Genomic DNA, 20,322 nt, shown 5'->3' with positions numbered 1-20,322 from the left:
TAGAATTCTGTCCAGAAGTGAACGGCAGAATTTTAGACGAAAAAATGGGTTGTGCTTCTATTGCGGTGATTCAACTCATGTTATATCAGCATGCTCTAAGCGTACTAAGAAGCTTGATAAGTCTGTTTCAATTGGCACTTCGCAGTCTAAGTTTATTCTATCTGTGACCCTGATTTGTTCTTTATCATCTATTACCGCGGATGCCTATGTCGACTCTGGCGCCGCTTTGAGTCTTATGGATTGGTCCTTTGCCAAACGCTGTGGGTATGATTTGGAGCCTCTTGAAACTCCTATACCCCTGAAGGGGATTGACTCCACCCCATTGGCTAGCAATAAACCACAATACTGGACACAAGTAACTATGCGGATTAATCCGGATCACCAGGAGATTATTCGCTTTCTTGTGCTGTATAACCTACATGATGTGTTGGTGCTTGGATTGCCATGGCTGCAATCTCATAACCCAGTCCTTGACTGGAAAGCTATGTCTGTGTTAAGCTGGGGATGTAAGGGGACGCATGGGGACGTACCTGTGGTTTCCATTTCATCATCTATTCCCTCTGAGATTCCTGAATTCTTGACTGAATATCGTGACGTTTTTGAAGAACCTAAGCTTGGTTCATTACCTCCGCACCGGGAGTGCGATTGTGCCATAGATTTGATTCCGGGTAGTAAATACCCTAAGGGTCGTTTATTTAATCTGTCTGTGCCTGAACATGCTGCTATGCGAGAATATATAAAGGAGTCCTTGGAAAAGGGACATATTCGTCCTTCGTCATCTCCCTTAGGAGCCGGTTTTTTCTTTGTGGCTAAGAAAGATGGCTCTTTGAGGCCGTGCATTGATTATCGGCTTTTGAATAAAATCACGGTTAAATATCAATATCCGTTGCCACTGCTGACTGATTTGTTTGCTCGCATAAAGGGGGCCAAGTGGTTCTCTAAGATAGATCTCCGTGGGGCGTATAATTTGGTGCGAATTAAGCAGGGGGATGAGTGGAAAACCGCATTTAATACGCCCGAGGGCCACTTTGAGTATTTGGTGATGCCTTTTGGTCTTTCAAATGCCCCTTCAGTCTTTCAGTCCTTTATGCATGACATTTTCCGTGATTATTTGGATAAATTTATGATTGTGTATCTGGATGATATTTTGATTTTTTCGGATGACTGGGACTCTCATGTCCAGCAGGTCAGGAGGGTTTTTCAGGTTTTGCGGTCTAATTCCTTGTGTGTGAAGGGTTCTAAGTGCGTTTTTGGGGTTCAAAAGATTTCCTTTTTGGGATATATTTTTTTCCCCTCTTCCATCGAGATGGATCCTGTCAAGGTTCAGGCTATTTGTGATTGGACGCAACCCTCTTCTCTTAAGAGTCTTCAGAAATTTTTGGGCTTTGCTAACTTTTATCGTCGATTTATTGCTGGTTTTTCTGATGTTGTTAAACCATTGACTGATTTGACTAAGAAGGGTGCTGATGTTGCTGATTGGTCCCCTGCTGCTGTGGAGGCCTTTCGGGAGCTTAAGCGCCGCTTTTCTTCCGCCCCTGTGTTGCGTCAGCCTGATGTTGCTCTTCCTTTTCAGGTTGAGGTCGACGCTTCTGAAATCGGAGCTGGGGCGGTTTTGTCGCAGAGAAGTTCCGATTGCTCCGTGATGAGACCTTGTGCTTTTTTCTCGCGTAAATTTTCGCCCGCCGAGCGAAATTATGATGTTGGGAATCGGGAGCTTTTGGCCATGAAGTGGGCTTTTGAGGAGTGGCGTCATTGGCTTGAGGGGGCTAGACATCAGGTGGTGGTATTGACTGACCACAAAAATCTAATTTATCTTGAGTCCGCCAGACGCCTGAATCCTAGACAGGCGCGCTGGTCGTTGTTTTTCTCTCGGTTTAATTTTGTGGTGTCCTGCCTGCCGGGTTCTAAGAATGTTAAGGCGGATGCCCTTTCTAGGAGTTTTGAGCCTGACTCCCCTGGTAATTCTGAACCTACAGGTATCCTTAAGGATGGAGTGATATTGTCTGCCGTTTCTCCAGACCTGCGGCGGGCCTTGCAGGAGTTTCAGGCGGATAGACCTGATCGTTGCCCACCTGGTAGACTGTTTGTTCCTGATGATTGGACCAGTAAAGTCATTTCTGAGGTTCATTCTTCTGCGTTGGCAGGTCATCCTGGAATCTTTGGTACCAGGGATTTGGTGGCAAGGTCCTTCTGGTGGCCTTCCCTGTCTCGAGATGTGCGAGGCTTCGTGCAGTCTTGTGACGTTTGTGCTCGGGCCAAGCCTTGTTGTTCTCGGGCTAGTGGATTGTTGTTGCCCTTGCCTATCCCGAAGAGGCCCTGGACGCACATCTCGATGGATTTTATTTCGGATCTTCCTGTTTCTCAGAGGATGTCTGTCATCTGGGTTGTGTGTGATCGTTTCTCTAAGATGGTCCATTTGGTTCCCCTGCCTAAGTTGCCTTCTTCTTCCGAGTTGGTTCCGTTTGCATGGTATTCCGGAGAATATCGTTTCTGACAGAGGTACCCAATTCGTGTCTAGATTTTGGCGAGCATTCTGTGCTAGGATGGGCATAGATTTGTCTTTCTCGTCTGCTTTCCATCCTCAGACTAATGGCCAGACCGAGCGGACGAATCAGACCTTGGAGACATATTTGAGGTGTTTTGTGTCTGCAGATCAGGATGATTGGCTTGCTTTTTTGCCTTTAGCGGAGTTTGCCCTCAATAATCGGGCCAGCTCTGCCACCTTGGTGTCTCCCTTTTTCTGTAATTCGGGGTTTCATCCTCGATTTTCTTCTGGTCAGGTGGAATCTTCGGATTGTCCTGGAGTGGATGCTGTGGTGGAGAGGTTGCATCAGATTTGGGGGCAGGTAGTGGACAATTTGAAGTTGTCCCAGGAGAAGACTCAGCTTTTTGCCAACCGCCGGCGTCGGGTTGGTCCTCGGCTTTGTGTTGGGGACTTGGTGTGGTTGTCTTCTCGTTTTGTCCCTATGAGGGTTTCTTCTCCCAAGTTTAAGCCTCGGTTCATCAGCCCGTACAAGATATTGGAGATTCTTAACCCTGTGTCCTTCCGTTTGGACCTCCCTGCATCTTTTTCTATTCATAATGTTTTTCATCGGTCATTATTGCGCAGTTATGAGGTACCGGTTGTGCCTTCCGTTGAGCCTCCTGCTCCGGTGTTGGTTGAGGGCGAGTTGGAGTACGTTGTGGAAAAAATCTTGGACTCCCGTGTTTCCAGACGGAAACTCCAGTATCTGGTCAAATGGAAGGGATACGGTCAGGAGGATAATTCTTGGGTGACTGCCTCTGATGTTCATGCCTCCGATTTGGTCCGTGCCTTTCATAGGGCTCATCCTGATCGCCCTGGTGGTTCTGGTGAGGGTTCGGTGCCCCCTCCTTGAGGGGGGGGTACTGTTGTGAAATTGGATTTTGGGCTCCCCCGGTGGCCACTGGTGGAATTGAACTGGTGTGCATCATCCTCTCTGTTCACCTGTTTCCATCAGGATGTGGGAGTCGCTATTTAGCCTTGCTCCTCTGTCACTTCCATGCCGGTCAACATTGTAATCAGAAGCCTTTCTGTGCATGTTCCTGCTGCTAGACAACTCCCAGCTAAGTTGGACTTTTGTCCTTGTTTGTTTTTGCATTTTGTTCCAGTTCACAGCTGTAGTTTCGTTTCTGTGTCTGGAAAGCTCTTGTGATCTGAAATTGCCACTCTGATGTTATGAGTTAATACTAGAGTCTTAAAGTAATTTCAGGATGGTGTTTTGATAGGGTTTTCAGCTGACCATGAAAGTGCCCTTTCTGTCTTCCTGCTATCTAGTAAGCGGACCTCAATTTTGCTAAACCTATTTTCATACTACGTTTGTCATTTCATCTAAAATCACCGCCAATATTTGTGGGGGCCTCTGTCTGCCTTTCGGGGAAATTTCTCTAGAGGTGAGCCAGGACTATATTTTCCTCTGCCAGGATTAGTTAGTCCTCCGGCCGGCGCTGGGCGTCTAGGGATAAAACGCAGGCTACGCTACCCGGCTACTGTTAGTTGTGCGGCAGGTTTAGTTCATGGTCAGTTTAGTTTCCATCCTTCCAAGAGCTAGTTCTTATGTTTGCTGGGCTATGTTCTCTTGCCATTGAGAACCATAACAGTGGGCTGTGTTATATGCTACGTGGGCTGTGCAATAAACTACGTGGCTGTGTTATATACTACGTGGGTGTGCTATATACTATGTGGCTGTGCTATATACTACGTGGGCTGTGTTATATGCTACGTGGGCTGTTATATAGTATGTGGCTGTGCTATATACTACGTGGCTGTGCTATATACTACGTGGCTGTGCTATAAACTACATGGCTGTGCTATATACTATGTGGGCTGTGTTGTATGCTACTTGGGCTGTGCAATACACTATGTGGCTGTGTTATATACTATGTGGCTGTGTTATATACTACATGGCTGCGCTATATACTATATGGCTGTGCTATATACTATGTGGGCTGTGTTATATGCTATGTAGGCTGTGCAATATACTACGTGGCTGTTCTATACTACGTGGCGGTGCTATATACTACGTGGCTGTGCTATATACTACGTGGGCTGTGTTAAATGCTGCATGGCTGTGCTATATACTACATGGCTGTGCAATATATACTATGTGGGCTGTTATATACTATGTGGCGGTGCTATATACTATATGGCTGTGCTATATACTACATGGCTGTGCAATATATACTATGTGGGCTGTGTTATATGCTACGTGGGCTGTGCAATATACTACGTGGCTGTGTTATATACTACGTTGCTGTGCTTTATACTATGTGGCTGTGCTATATACTATGTGGGCTGTGTTATATGCTACGTGGGCTGTTATATACTACGTGGCTGTGCTATATACTACGTGGCTGTGCTATATACTACGTGGCTGTGCTATATACTGCATGGCTGTGCTATATACTATGTGTGCTGTGTTATATGCTACATGAGCTTTGCAATATACTACATGGCTGTTATATACTACGTGACTTTTATAGGCTACATGGCTGTGCTATATGCTACGTGGGCTGTGTTATATACTACGTGGGCTGTGTTATGTGCTATGTGGCTGTGCTATATACTACATGGCTGTGTTACATACTACGTGGCTGTGCTATATACTACGTGGGCTGTGTTATATTCTACGTTGGCTGTGCAATATACTACGTGGCTGTGTTATATGCTACGTGGCTGTGTTATATGCTACGTGGCTGTGTTACATGCTATGTGGCTGTGCTATATACTACGTTGGCTGTGTTGTTTACTACGTGGGCTGTGTTATATGCTACATGGCTGTGCTTTATGCTACGTGGGCTGTGTTATATGCTACGTGGCTGTGCTATATATTTCTGCTGTATCTGTGCATCATGAATCGTATGTGTTAAAGGGGGTGCCCACTGAGACTCTTTCACCCGAGGCTCTCAAAAACCTGGAGCTGACCCTTGCTTCACTGATTGACAGTGACAGGCGCAGTCTGATCACAAATTGGCACGGGATTTGAACTACGCTTCGCTGATTGGTCGCGCCTGGCCGAATCCTGTGTATTCATTGCATTATTCTTAAAGGGAACCTGTCAGCTGAATTTGGCGGGACCGGTTTTCGGTCATATGGGCGGAGTTTTCGGGTGTTTGATTCACCCTTTCCTTACCCGCTGGCTGCATGCTGGCCACAATATTGGATTGAAGTTCATTCTCTGTCCTCCGTAGTACACGCCTGCGCAAGGCAATCTTGCCTTGCGCACGCATAGTATGCTTTGCCCAACTGCGGTCAAAGCCGAAAAGCATTAGTGCGCATGCGCCGGCGCACTATGTCCCGGAACTATTTTGCTGTGTTCCGGGACATAGTGCGCCGGCGCATGCGCACTAATGCTTTTAGGCTTTGCCTGCAGTTGGGCAAAACATACTGCGCGTGCGCAAGGCAAGATTGCCTTGTGCAGGCGTGTACTACGGAGGACAGAGAATGAACTTCAATCCAATATTGCGGCCAGCATGCAGCCAGCGGGTAAGGAAAGGGTGAATCAAACACCCGAAAACTCCGCCCATATGACCGAAAACCGGTCCCGCCAAATTCAGCTGACAGGTTCCCTTTAAATCTTCATAAATAAACTACATACATATTCTAGAATACCCGATGCATTAGAATCGGGCCACCATCTAGTATATACACTATGTGCAGAATTATTAGGCAAGTTGTATTTTAGAGGATTATTTTTATTATTGATCAACAACTATGTTCTCAATCAACCCAAAAGATTCATAAATATCAAAGCTTAATATTTTTGGAAGTTGGGGTGTTTTTTTTTAGATTTGGCTATCTTAGGAGGATATCTGTTTGTGCAGGTAACTATTACTGTGCAGAATTATTAGGTAACTTAATTAAAACCAAATATATTCCCATCTCACTTGTTTATTGTCACCAGGTAAACCAATATAACTGCACAAAATTTAGAAATAAACATTTCTGACATGCAAAAACAAAACCCCAAAAAATTAGTGACCAATATAGCCACCTTTCTTTATGATGACACTCAACAGCCTTCCATCCATAGACAGTTGCTTGATCTGTTTATGATCAACATTGCGTGCAGCAGCCACCACAGCCTCCCAGACACAGTTCCGAGAGGTGGACTGTTTTCCTTCCCTGTAGATCTCACATTTTATGAGGGACCACAAGTTCTCTATGGGGTTCAGATCAGGTGAACAAGGGGGCCATGTCATTATTTTTTCTTCTTTGAGACCTTTACTGGCCAGCCACGCTGTGGAGTAGTTGGAGGCATGTGATGGAGCATTGTCTGCATGAAAATCATGTTTTTCTTGAACAATATCGACTTCTTCCTGTACTACTGCTTGAAGAAGTTGTCTTCCAGAAACTGACAGTAGGTCTGGGAGTTGAGTTTCACACCATCCTCAACCCGAAAAGGTCCCACAAGTTCATCTTTGATGATACCAGCCCATACCAGTACCCCACCTCCACCTTGCTGGTGTCTGAGTCGGAGTGGAGCTTTCTGCCCTTTACTGATCCAGCCTCTGGCCCATCAAGAGTCACTCTCATTTCATAAGTCCATAAAACCTTTGAAAAGTCAGTCTTAAGATATTTCTTGGCCCAGTCTTGACGTTGTATCTTATGTTTCTTGTTCATAGGTGATCGTTTTTCAGCCTTCCTTGCCTTGGCCATGTCCCTGAGTCTCGCACACCTTGTGCTTTTTGTTACTCCAGTAAAGTTGCAGCTCTGAAATATCGCAAAACTGGTGGCAAATGGCATCTTGGCAGCTTCACACTTGATTTTCCTCAATTCATGGGCAGTTATTTTGCGCCCTTTTTTGTCCAACACGCTTCTTGCGACCCTGTTGGCTATTTGCCATGAAAAGCTTGATTGTTCAGTGATCACGCTTCAAAAGTTAGGCAATTTCAAGACTGCTGCATCCCTCTACAAGACATCTCACAATTTTGGACTTTTCAGAGCCCGTCAAATCTCTCTCCTGACCCATTTTGTCAAAGGAAAGGAAGTTGCCTAATAATTAAGCACACCTTATATAGGGTTTTGATGTCATTAGACAACACCCCTCCTCATTACAGAGATGCACATCATCTGATTTACTTAATTGGTAGTTGGCTCTCAAGCCTGAACAGCTTGGAGTAGGACAACATGTATAAAAAGAGTCATGGGATCAAAATACAACTTGCCAAATAATTCTGCAAACAGTGTATATATACAGTATATATACAACAGTATCACCTATATAACGTATATACATTATACAGGCGATACAGCAAATGCTATATACATGTTATATTATAGCAGTATCACCTGTATATGTGTATACAGCATTTGCACACAGGACCTTCACTCAGAAGTTTTAAAGAGCCGGCTGCCCACTTTGTGGTGCAGACCTGCCGGGCCATCGGTCATCTGCCCGCCTTGGCAGATGTCCATGTCCACCTCAGACAATTTATGTATCCTATTGTGTCTGTCTATGTGTCTCTTGACAGCAGATTTATGCTGCTTGAACCACAGGTTGCATGAACAGACATTGGCAGAGTTATGTTATGTATTATTTGGTGATGTTTCCGAAAAAAACATACTTATAAAAAACATTCGGTGACTTTGTGTCTCGGAGACAAATCCAAGAAAGATTCTCCGCTCCCCCAGACTGACATGTCTATCCCTGTATGTGCGTGTATAGGAATAAATCTGATGGCCTTTGGACCATAGGTTGGATATCCCAGGGATAAGGAAAGCTTTGTAATTCTCCACCTAGAGAAAGGGGTCAGTGCCTAGAAGTAACTACTATTGAGTATTGAAAACACTGGTAGTGTATTCTTTTCTTTGTTAATATAAGCTGTAAAAAGTGGTGCCAGTCTACATTTCAAGAGCTGGATCTCTCCTTTACATGTTGTCTAATAACTCTGAGCAATATTCTTATAGATATTATGCATGTTAAGGTTGTATTTCAACCTCAAGACCTCAATGTCATTATTGGAGGATACATTTCATGATTTAATGTTTACTAAACAGTTTCTTCTATTAAATAAGACATTGCACACATTGTCCTTATCTTCTGCAAAATGACCACCACTCCCGAATATGGCTCTCCAGATAAAATGAATTGCACACTGGGTAATGTACAATTTCTGCGAATGTACTACTTATTTGCAGAGATCATTTTCTCATTATGTCTTTAAATGGGTCCTCTGAGATTAATATATTGACATATCACAACCAGTATCAAGACCATTTTGCTATAAAATATGTTCTTGTTTGGCTATTCAGATATTTTTTTCATTTTTTTCCTGATGTGTTGGGCCAAATTTTTATTTTACTTTTGTATTCTTTTTTTTTCCATTACTGAGCGAATTTTCGGGGCCAAAAATGGAAATTCATGTTTGCTTTTAACATTTACATTTCTTATTAATGACCACAATAAACCAATAAAATACATTTTAAATGTGAACTTTGTTCCCCTATCCATAACTATTTTTATATATCAAACAATGGGGGAGGAATTAGCAATTGTGATTTAAATTGATAGTGGCTTTTTTATTTTATTTTGTATTTGTTACTTGTATTTTTTATTGTTTTTTATTTATTTATTTCACACATTGTTCTTCTCAATAGGGACATCATATTTACAAATATGATTTCCCCTGGAACTGGGTCTGATTTCTTAGCTCCAGTTACAGGGTAAATTCAGCCTCCTGGATGAATTGCAGGGTAGATCTCAATCTATAAGGTCCTAGCATCTGGTGTCGCATAACTGAGGAGGAACCACTGTTAGTGCTTCCTATGCTATATACTCAGTTCTGTTTCCGGAAGACAAAGATGGTCAGAAACCATCTCTGCCTTCTCTATGGGGAGTCTGGCTGTGTCTGATAGCTGGCCTCATGCTCCTGCAGCTGCTTTCTCATCATTGCAGAGAAATATGTGGCCCGCCCAGATATTTTGCGTGAATGAGTGTTTACAAACACATTTACATTATTGTAATTTTTTGTTTATGTAATTTAATGTATTCTATCTAGCGGTCAATACTCAGTCACATTTTCTATTAACATTAGGGCTTAAACACATGGCAAATTCCCAGACAGATATTCTGTAGCTTCAAACTTAGCCAGCTGCCCAATCTCATAATTCTGTGCTACCCTACTTGAGCACACCAAGTCACTATAATTCATTTTATAGACCCAGACCACGGTCTTGTGTATTTACATAGAAACAGAGTCTCTTTCTGCAGCTTGATATAGCAATATTTTCATGGCTGTATTTACATGTCGGGATTGTATGCCTCACAACAGAGAAACGTATTACGAACTTTGTTTTACTTGTGTAACGTGAACGAGGGATGGCCACCGGATGAGGGGTACAGCAGCAATCAGCAGACACGCACTACGATTAGATAATATAATAAAAAATACTTACTAAGTTGTTTACATAGGGAAAAAAAATGATGGTAGGTAAACAGTGTATAAGTAACAAATGCGATGACACCAGTTACTCTAAATAATACCGACTAAGAATATACACAAGAATAGTTACCAAATCAAAATACACGCGATTAACCCTTTCTATGCATAAATCCATAAAACAACAGTGTTGTGCCAGTACATTAGTAATAGCCTACTTGGGGCAGTTTTTGAAGTGTCTCTTATTGAATAGGCTTTTTCTCCTAACTAACAAGACCTCTATAGTTATTTATATGTGTGCCTATATATTCAGATATAAGATGGTCCTGATACGTCCTGAGACTGAAGTAAGAAGGGTCCTTGCTGGGCTGAGTCCTCAACAAACAGAAACGGCGTCTTGAAGCTCTTAGAGAATGCCGATCTCTCCAACGCAGGACTTCTCTAAGTCCTTAGAAATAAGGCCTCACGTGGCCTAGCCCAAGATGCTGTGTCCTTGGTTGTCCTCACCTAGTCGGCTCATGTCAAACCGAAAAGAGCATCCCAGAGTCACCAAAAATAGTTCCAGAGTCGCACCGCTCTATTCAGAGCTTTCCCCAACGATACACAGCTTCCTCTCCCCTTGAACCCTACTAGCAACTTTCATCAACTGCCAAACGTCCGCGCTGCAACTTTGGCCTCTCTGCAGCCCTCTACTGGAAAGGTCATATATTACATTACAAATTTCCAACAACACAGTACATTTTGTTTCACCCTTACACTTACCCTCAAACTGTACCACATCACAAACTAACAACAATGCGCAGGTGCGGTTTTGCCGCATAGCCCACTACTGCAATGTATGAGCCCAGTCTTGTACATATTTGTACATGAAGCTTTATAGGGTTATGAACACCTTTGACATATAATTTTTTTTTACCAATGTTAGTGGTTATCTTTAGTTAACTCCTTCCCATCCCCAAACGTACTATTATGGGCGGGTGTGTGGAGGGAACACAGGAGCTGAAAACACTCCAGGCAAGATAGACTGTGGCAGTGTTACACAGCCTTCATCTGCCTCTAGAAGCAGCAACCTAAGCAAGCTTCAATTAATGTTATTAACTTTAAATGCTGCTGTAAATCACTGAGCGCACCATTTAAATGCTGTTACTCTGCTCTGGGTGTCCATCCTTCCCTGAGGTGATTGCAGGGTGACGATGATATGCTATGGTAGCCTTGGGTCTGCTGAAAGACGCTGTGTCTGCTATGATGGTACTTTTGTGAAAGCCAGTGTGTGATTATGGCTTTATAGAGAAATTCTGCAATTTTTGTAATGGTAGTAGCGTTTTCTGGATGCAGCTGGTAGTCTCTAGTACCTTGTACTTTAAATTACAAAGTGAACAATTTTATTACATAGGCACACAGTATAAGTACTTGGAGTTATTAAACAAAACAGACAAGCTGAGCCAAGTATCTAGAACACACTGTATACACCATCATCCCTCTAACAACACTGTAAGGACTCACTCTGACATCCGTTTTTTGTGTACAAGTGCTGTCCATGATTTTCATGGATAGTTCTCGTACCTATCTATGGGGCCATTCACATGTCCAATATTTTCCTCGCACTGAGTGGTTCTCGTAAAATATTGGAGATAATACAGCCTTAAATTAAAAGACAATGTATCACAGAAGCAGTGGAAAGTAAAGCAGAACACAATGCCTGTAAATTGTAATCACCTGCTCGAAAGCACAATTGTCTTCCTTCTCAATTTTAATCATTAAGAACAATTAAAGCATCTTGGAAAGTAATTTTATTTCTAAAAATCCAATAAAATGTTGTGAATTTGAGCTTGCTGTTATGTTACCAACATTAATGTTTAGCTCTAAGTACAACATGAAATGTCCAAGTTTTTTTTAAAATGAAGCTTAAATCAGATGTCATTTACAAAGGTTCATTCATATGAAGGTCTAAGATTATGTTTACTTAGGAGACTCCTAGTTATTGAAAGACTTGGGGTACCCTAACCCCATTGAGAAAAGACCACACTTTCAAGGCCATCCTCATATAAGAAGAAATATATATAGCTACACCAGTGCCTCCACCCTGAGACCCGCAGCCACAGTAATCGGCACACTACCTGAAAACATGCACGGGAAATATACACAAAAAAAAGACATTTTTGAACTGTGCTATTGTGAATTGAAGATACTAATGGAAATCGATACGTGGAGAACATTCAGAAATTAATTGTCACTGCGTGAAAAGGTGGTTCCTACTTGTGTGAATAATGACTGCCAATATTGCCGATTATTCTCAATTTGGTTCAAAAGTCCAAGCGTCCCAATGTATTACTGATGGTACTACAGTCCATTTTCAAAGAAAAGTTTGAGTGTTTTTTGCTAAAACCACCTGAATGTACTGTAAGCTCAAAAACAGGTTTCCATCCAAACCTTTTCAAAGTCATAGTCCTTCTTCGTTGACTTTTGGACTTTATAAAGAATCACCAGATTAAACCACCAGTCTTTATTCATACATGTGAGAACCAACCACCTTATCACTCTGACCATTGATTTCTGAATGTTTTTCACGGTCTCGTGTCTATCTACACATAATTTCCTCATTACACAGTATCAAAGTTCGCATACTTTTTTATCCTTTTCCTCACAGAAGAAGAGATGTAGGGAGATGAGAGTTGTCTTCACACATTAAATTCTATATGGGTCGCAAAAATAGTCACGTTTGCATTCTGGTCTTCTTCCCATACATGGGCTTCAGGGTGGTCACACACATACACCTATATGTTGGCTTGCTGAATGATAGGGGGCGGTTTCTTGATATTTAAGACATATACTGGGAGGCAGTTGCCAGAAAAATGACAGTGTGTTTTTTTTTAATCAGTAAGATATTTCTATTAATAACAATAATACTATTAAGTCTAAATTTTTCAGGTCGACAAGACAAATAATCTTAAACTACTTGATTACCAACTGGTAATATGGCTTTATATCAGTTATTTTACCCTTCGCCACGACAGCACCCACTTTGAGAGAGGGACCCGCCCATAGGAACAGGAAACCTACAGAGATAAAAGGGCGGCCCCCCTCTCCTCCTCAGTTGGTTTCCTGTTCCTATCGGAACTCTCTGGATTACCTACAGATGGAGGTGGTTGGAGCGCCTCCACTTTTTCTTACCCGAGCCGGTACATCCGCCTGCGTGGTTCTCTCGGTGACAGCAGGGGCTGCGGCATCGGAAGCAGCGGCGGGGGAGCCACTGCATGCAGCCTCCCCCCTCGTCTGGGCACTATCCGGCAGGTTCCGGGCATGGAAGGCCCGGCCTATGGAGGGAGCCTGTGTGTACGGGGCGCCGATTCCAGAAAGCAGCAGCGCCGGCTCTGGTGCGCGGGTAAGTCTGCGCTGCTTCATTGAACCGGAAGTGTTGGTGCACTTCCGGTTCGCGGGGGGCGCGGCACGCTGCCTGGGACCGCGCGATTCAAAAACGCCGGGGCACAGGGCTAGTTGCTCAATATGTCGTCCCCGGCAGATACTGAGCTTCCACTTGCTGTGGAACGTGATAGCGCTGACAAAAGTAGCGCTAAAAGCTTAAAGTCAGCGGCTAAACGGAGTGGTCATTCCATGGATGGATCTGACACTCACAGAAGTAAATCAAGAAGTACGGATGCAGTACTCAGACCCCACACAGTGTCTCCATCTCCTAATCCGGTATAATGATGAATATAATAGCTTCACTGGGTGAGTGTTATAATCCTTTTCCCATAAGCTGATCCCTTCCTTCTCTGATTTTCCCCTAGGCTAAAAGGACTAGTAAATCCAAGCATAAAGAATGTGCTCTATGCAGGCAGCCCTTACCTGACACATATTCTAAAAGGCTGTGTCAATCCTGTATCAGCCAGACCTTACAGGATGAGGCAGCTGTTACAGCCACAGATATTAGAGCCTTAATACGGCAAGAAATACAGTCCCTGGGGTCAGAATCCTTGAAAAAGCAGGGCACTAAGCACCTATCTCCAATCTCTAGCTCAGAGTCTGAAGAGGGCCTAATTCGATCCTCCAACACCTCAGGATCATCTCCTAGTTCCTCTGAGGAGTGTGGTCTAAAGTCCCGAAGGTGGATGCAGCGGTGGCGTCAACTTCGAAACCGGCATCTCTACCTGTGGAAGATGCAGGCATTCTATTAGATCCCTTAGACCGCAAAACAGAAGCTCTTCTAAAAAGGTCCTGGGAGACAAACACTGGAGCTTTTAAACCGGCCATATCAGGCACGTGTACAGCCAGGTCCCTATTAGTCTGGGTTGACCAGCTTGAACAACAGGTGAAAGGCAAGATCACAAGGGATAAGATTCTTCAATCCTTGCCTCTGATTAAAAGTGCCGCAGCATTTCTAGCTGACGCTTCAGCGGACTCCCTCCGTTTAGCAGCCAGGTCAGCAGGTCTGGTTAATGCAGCTCGTCGTGCCCTTTGGCTCAAAGGATGGAAGGGAGACGCACAATCAAAAACCAGATTATGTTCAATCCCATGCCAGGGTGAGTTCTTGTTTGGGAAGGTTCTGGATGACCTACTTAACAAGGCAGGAGAAAGAAGGAAGGGCTTTCCTAAACAGTTTCTTCCTTCTTATAGGAGAGCGTTTAGAAGACGGCCATTTAACAGGAGGAGGCCGTATGAGGCCCAAAAAGATCGGTGGGAAACAAAAGAAACCAGACCGAAAGGTGCCTTATATAGTAATCCCGAAACATCTAAGCGGGGGAGATACCATCAGTGATGAATACCCAGTAGGTGGCAGACTGAAATTCTTTTATCATCAATGGGAAAATATAACCTCGAATCAATGGATCCTTCAGCTAATAAAATCTGGATTAAGATTAGATTTCTTTAAATTACCACAAGACAACTTTGTAGTAACATCTCTAAAAGCGCCGGAACAACAGGAAGCGCTTCAGTTAGAAATTCTGAGCCTTTTGGCAAAGAATGTTCTCATCGAAGTACCAATAAACCAGGAAGGGAGGGGGTTTTATTCCTCTTTATTTTTGGTTCCAAAACCTGATGGTACTTTTCGTACTATAATTAATCTAAAAAGACTAAATGCCTTTTTGGTTGAACACACCTTTAAGATGGAATCTATAAGATCTACTATAAAACTCTTGTTCCCTAGGTGCTTTATGGCAGGTCTGGATTTGAAGGATGCGTACTATCATCTTCCAATTCATATAGAACACCAACAATATCTCAGAGTTGCAGTAGTTCTACAAGGCCGGATCCGTCACTTCCAATTTACGGCCATGCCATTCGGCCTATCTATGGCGCCTCGGATCTTCACGAAACTTATGCTAGAGGTGATGGCCCATCTACGTCATCAAGACACATTAATTGTACCCTATTTAGATGATTTCTTAATAATTGGTAATTCAGCATCTCAATGTGAAAAACGCTTGTCTAATACCGTTTCATCATTGCAGGCCTTAGGTTGGATTATAAACTTCAAAAAATCCAGACTTCTTCCAGAAACTCGTCAGTCCTTCCTAGGACTAGTCTTGGACTCTGTAAGTCAAAAATGTCTTTTACCAGAATCCAAAAAGTTAATCATAGTTTCAAAGGTCGCTACGGCAAGATCAAATCCTCGTATGTCCCTCAGAGAGGCCATGTCTCTCTTGGGCTCTCTCTCCTCCTGCATTCCTGCGGTTCAATGGGCCCAATACCATACCAGAACCCTACAACACCAGGTGCTTCATGCTCAGTCTCATTTCCAGGAACATCTAAATTCAAAAATCACCTTATCTGAAGACGTACTTCATTCACTTCGTTGGTGGTTAAATAAAGTCCATTTGTCCAGAGGAGTCTCATGGGCATTTAGGTCCCCTAAAATACTTACTACTGACGCAGGCCCAGAGGGGTGGGGAGCCCATCTGGGTCAAAATATAGCCCAGGGTTGCTGGACTCCTTTAGAGACTCAGCAGTCTTCCAATTGGAAGGAGTTAAATGCAGTATATTATGCTTTAAATTCTTTCCTTCCTCAGCTTCGAGGTTCTCATGTCAAGATCCGGTCGGACAACACAACTGTCGTCGCGTATTTAAATCGGCAAGGCGGAACGCGATCGGAAAGTCTCATGTGTTCAGCGGCAGACATCTTCGATCTAGCAGAACCCAATTTTCTATCTCTCACGGCGGTCCACATCAGAGGTATAGAAAACTCAAGGGCCGACTTTCTAAGTCGCCACACGCTCCGCCAGGGAGAATGGACCCTCAATCCTCGCATATTCAAAAACATAGTGGACATTTGGGGTCTTCCGCAGATAGATTTATTTGCGACCAGGAGCAACAGGCAAGTACCAATGTTTGCATCCCTGAATGTGGCAGATCGTCCAGATCTAGTAGACTCGCTCCAGTATCCATGGAATTACGATCTAGCCTACGCCTTCCCACCAATGATGCTAATTCCTTTGGTGATCAAGAAAATAAGAGAAGAAAGATCAAAGGTGATTCTGATAGCTCCATTTTGGCCAAAGAGGCCTTGGTTCTCCTGTCTTCGAGCGATGTCAGTTTGCGATCCGTGGATTCTGCCAGTGACTACAGACCTACTCTTTCAGGGTCCATTCTACCATCCACAAGTAAAGGGCCTCCACCTCACGGCGTGGAACTTGAGAGGCAGATACTAACTTTAAGAGGGTTTTCTCAAGAACTAATCAATACATTACTGTTGAGCAGAAAAAAATCTACAACTCTAATCTATAGCAGAGTATGGAGAAAATTCCTCAACTTCTATACAAAACCCTTCTCTAAGGTTCCTATTAAACCAATCCTTGAATTTTTGCAGAAAGGTCGTGAGATGGGGTTATCAGTTAATACTCTGAGAGTTCAAGTGTCTGCCCTGGGAGCCCTCTATAGTGCTAACATTGCTAGTAATAGATGGGTAACTAGATTTATTAGGGCATGCGAGAGGTGTACACCGGTTCATGTTCCACGCCTGCCACCCTGGGACCTGAATCTAGTCCTAGACTCCTTATCTGGTCCTCCCTTTGAACCTTTATATTCTATCCCTCTTAAAAACATCACATACAAGGTAGCTTTACTGATAGCCTTAACTTCTGCCAGAAGAGTGGGTGACATCCAGGCCCTCTCTATAGACCCTCCATTCCTAATAACATATCAGGATAGGATAGTTCTCAAACCTGATCCTTCATACCTCCCTAAGGTAGCTACAAAATACCATAGAGCCCAAGAGATTTTTCTACCTTCCTTTTATGATAATCCAGCAAATTCAGAGGAGGAAAAACTACATATGCTTGATGTTAAAAGAGCAGTCCTGGGCTACATAGACAGAACCCGCTCTTGCAGACAGAGTAGGGCTCTGTTTGTGTCTTTTCAGGGTCATCGAAAAGGCCATGGAGTCACGAAAGCTACCTTGTCCCGGTGGATCAGAGAAGCTATCCATCTTGCATACTTGTCAAAAGGCGAAAGTCCTCCAGAGGGAGTAAAGGCGCATTCAGCTCGAGCCGTATCATCCTCGTGGGCGGAGAATAAAGACATTCCCATCGAGCTCATATGTAAGGCCGCAACCTGGTCGTCGCCTTCAACTTTCTATAGACACTATAGGCTTGATCTGTCTTCCGCTTCTGACTTGGCATTCGGGAGAGCCGTCCTTAGTACGGTAATCCCACCCAGGTGAAGGGTCTCTGAAAGTCTCTCAAAGTGGGTGCTGTCGTGGCGAAGGGTAAAAAGCCGGATTACTCACCGGTAATGCCCTTTTAATGAGCCACGACAGCACCCTGTCACTTCCCACCCTTGTAGATATGTATAGTTATTAATACAAAATATTCTCATGGGTGATTATAGATATAATAAAATGTACTAATAATTAAGAATGTATACTAATTTAACAATGGCGGTTCCTCTTGTACTCTGAAAAACAACTGAGGAGGAGAGGGGGGCCGCCCTTTTATCTCTGTAGGTTTCCTGTTCCTATGGGCGGGTCCCTCTCTCAAAGTGGGTGCTGTCGTGGCTCATTAAAAGGGCATTACCGGTGAGTAATCCGGCTTTTTCCTAACAATGAAAAATTAGATATGGTTGCTGCAATTTCCTTTTTTTACAATCTTTAAACTATTGGCAGCCCCATCTGGCACATGATGTGCGGCTCACAACTGTGTAGCTGTAGATGTCAGCATTGGTCAATATTGACTATGGGTGTCTTCTCATCTTTGTTTTAAGATGAATTACGGTCTCCTAGAATCATCACTTCTCTTAGTTCAATGTGAGAGTTCTTCAAATATGAATCTTAAGCCATTTATGGTGGCTATTTGATTGAGAGTAAGCATTTTCTGCCAGGTTTGCTTGTAAATTACATCTGATATCTGAGGGCTCCAATGGAGGAGCACCCTAGGATAAACTAAGATCTGGAGAAGATTAAAAACATTAGTTGCATTTATAGATTATATAATATATGACCCTATATGTTCTATGACCTTATTGTAAAAGTACATTTTTTGAGTAGTTATTGTAAGCTATAAAATTATAATTTGGAGCTCATAACCATATATACTTGGCGAATTCTATTAGTAGGGAAACAATGGATAACATGAAAAATATTAGGGTGTATTAGTTAACCACTTACGGTACTTTAGGGTATTCGCAGTATACAAATTGTATACTACTACCTGTTATGTAAGTGTTTGGCAAATCCCTTGCAGCTAAATTAAGCATAAAAGGATGATATACAATAAAGGACCCTTAATCTGCACAGAGTTAATTGCATTTTAGAAAACATTGATGAATAAATGCTGCAATGAAGAGATATTCCCAGTGGGGCAGCATTGATGATGTTAACTGGTAAGTTGTCAGGAAGGAAAAGGATTAAAAACCATTGCAAACATGTATAACGGTAACTCGTTTTTAATGAATACAGGGAGTATAAAAATGATTATGGTAATTAGTACCTGTTGGTTGCAATATTCAGTATATTCATTCTTGTTCTTAAAGCGATGCTGTCTCTAATTTCTAGTGCAAGTTCAGAATCACACGCTTTTTCAATGTTTAGTAAAGCCTTTAAAGAGAGCATGTAATTTGAGAAAATGTGATTAACCTGCAGATATGTTGTTAATCTGCAAGTTAAAGGGGTTTTCCCACGAACAAAAGTTCACTTTAATTAATAGATCTTGGAGTAATAATAATTTCCACAGGTGGACGTGTTTTAAAAAAATGTTCCTGTGCTGAGATAATCTTACAAATGTGCCCCCAATATACTGTGTAATGGCTGTGTCTGACCGTCTGGAACATGGTCTGATCATACCACAGCTCCTGGGCAGAGGAAGCACAGGAACATTTTATTTAAATGCAGCCAATTGAGGATATTAATATTATTCCAAGATATGTTGATTAAAATGAACTTTTGTTTGTGGGAAAACCGCTTTAGTAGTGTTCTAAAGCTGCGCGGCTGTCGCGCTGAATGCCTGGCTGCTGGGAGAAAATGTACTTTATTTCTCCTGGCAGCCTCAGGCTTTCAGCACAACTTCAGTCACCGCACCCCAGCCCTGACTGATAGCTAGCTGTGTAGTGCATCAGTAATTTAGAATGCTATTAACCTGCAGATTAACAACGTATCTGCAGCTTAATAGTGTTTTTTTGACTTGACAGGTTCCCTTTAAAGGGAAGCAGTTATTACTCTTCATGTCCCTACACCGTATAAATGTTATAAAGGAGCTAGAGAAGCATGTCAGAACAAGTCTATTGAGAACAACAACTCCACGTGTCCACTAGATGATAATCCAGCAGCAAAATGTACTGCATTCTCAACTGAGCTACATGTAGATGTCTCTCTAACTCCTAAATAGTGTCTATGGCTGCCTAGGAGTTGTCAAAACCGATGGCAGGTTCTCTGTAATAGTTCCTCTGGGTCCAGAGGGGACAGAGTTCTCTGACACTTAGAACCAAGTTGTACACAAGGACAAGAGACGAGACAAGAAAAGAGGGCCCCTTTGTAGTCCAATAGCTCATTAGAGTGCCCAATTCCACCTGTTTTGGTTGTAGACCTCTTCGGGCCCTGTGCACTTGGTGCACCAATAGTATATCCACCTCTGAGATAAATTTCATTTGTCAACCTGAATTTTAGCCAGTACGAAGGTCCCTACATTTATGGGGTTATGCATATACACTATTAAAAATTTGTTTCACTATGTTTTGACCTTTCACTCCATGTTTGCTACCTAAGACTGAACATTATCCAGTCTACAAGACTTATTTATAATCCTTAAAATTGTCGTTTTAGGTAACACATTAAATGGGTTATGTAGAGATTTATATGCATAATTTCTATAAGCTTATTTTTATGGGTACAAACAATCAGGTTATGTACAAAATTCTCTACAAAGATGTATGATGCAGACAATACATAACAAACCTTCTGCCTTCTTGATATCCTACACTTCAGATTTCTACATA

General features: G+C 42.8%; 2 protein-coding genes across 5 annotated transcripts in view; both read left to right on the top strand.

The window, feature by feature from the left end:
- Positions 1 to 20,322, top strand: part of SLC26A2 (solute carrier family 26 member 2) — a 92,232-nt gene that overhangs the window by 30,442 nt on the left and 41,468 nt on the right. The window lies entirely within an intron of this gene.
- Positions 14,246 to 17,306, top strand: LOC143776392 (uncharacterized). Its single transcript, XM_077265740.1, has 2 exons — positions 14,246 to 15,434; positions 15,909 to 17,306. Exons 1-2 carry the CDS (start codon positions 14,337 to 14,339, stop codon positions 16,545 to 16,547), a joined length of 1,737 nt encoding a protein of 578 aa, XP_077121855.1. The 5' UTR covers positions 14,246 to 14,336; the 3' UTR covers positions 16,548 to 17,306.

This window comes from Ranitomeya variabilis, chromosome 5 (genome assembly GCF_051348905.1).
Source record: "Ranitomeya variabilis isolate aRanVar5 chromosome 5, aRanVar5.hap1, whole genome shotgun sequence".
Lineage (NCBI taxonomy): Eukaryota > Metazoa > Chordata > Amphibia > Anura > Dendrobatidae > Ranitomeya > Ranitomeya variabilis.
Note: the sequence above shows the minus strand (reverse complement) of the source record. Positions and strands in the feature narration are given on the sequence as shown.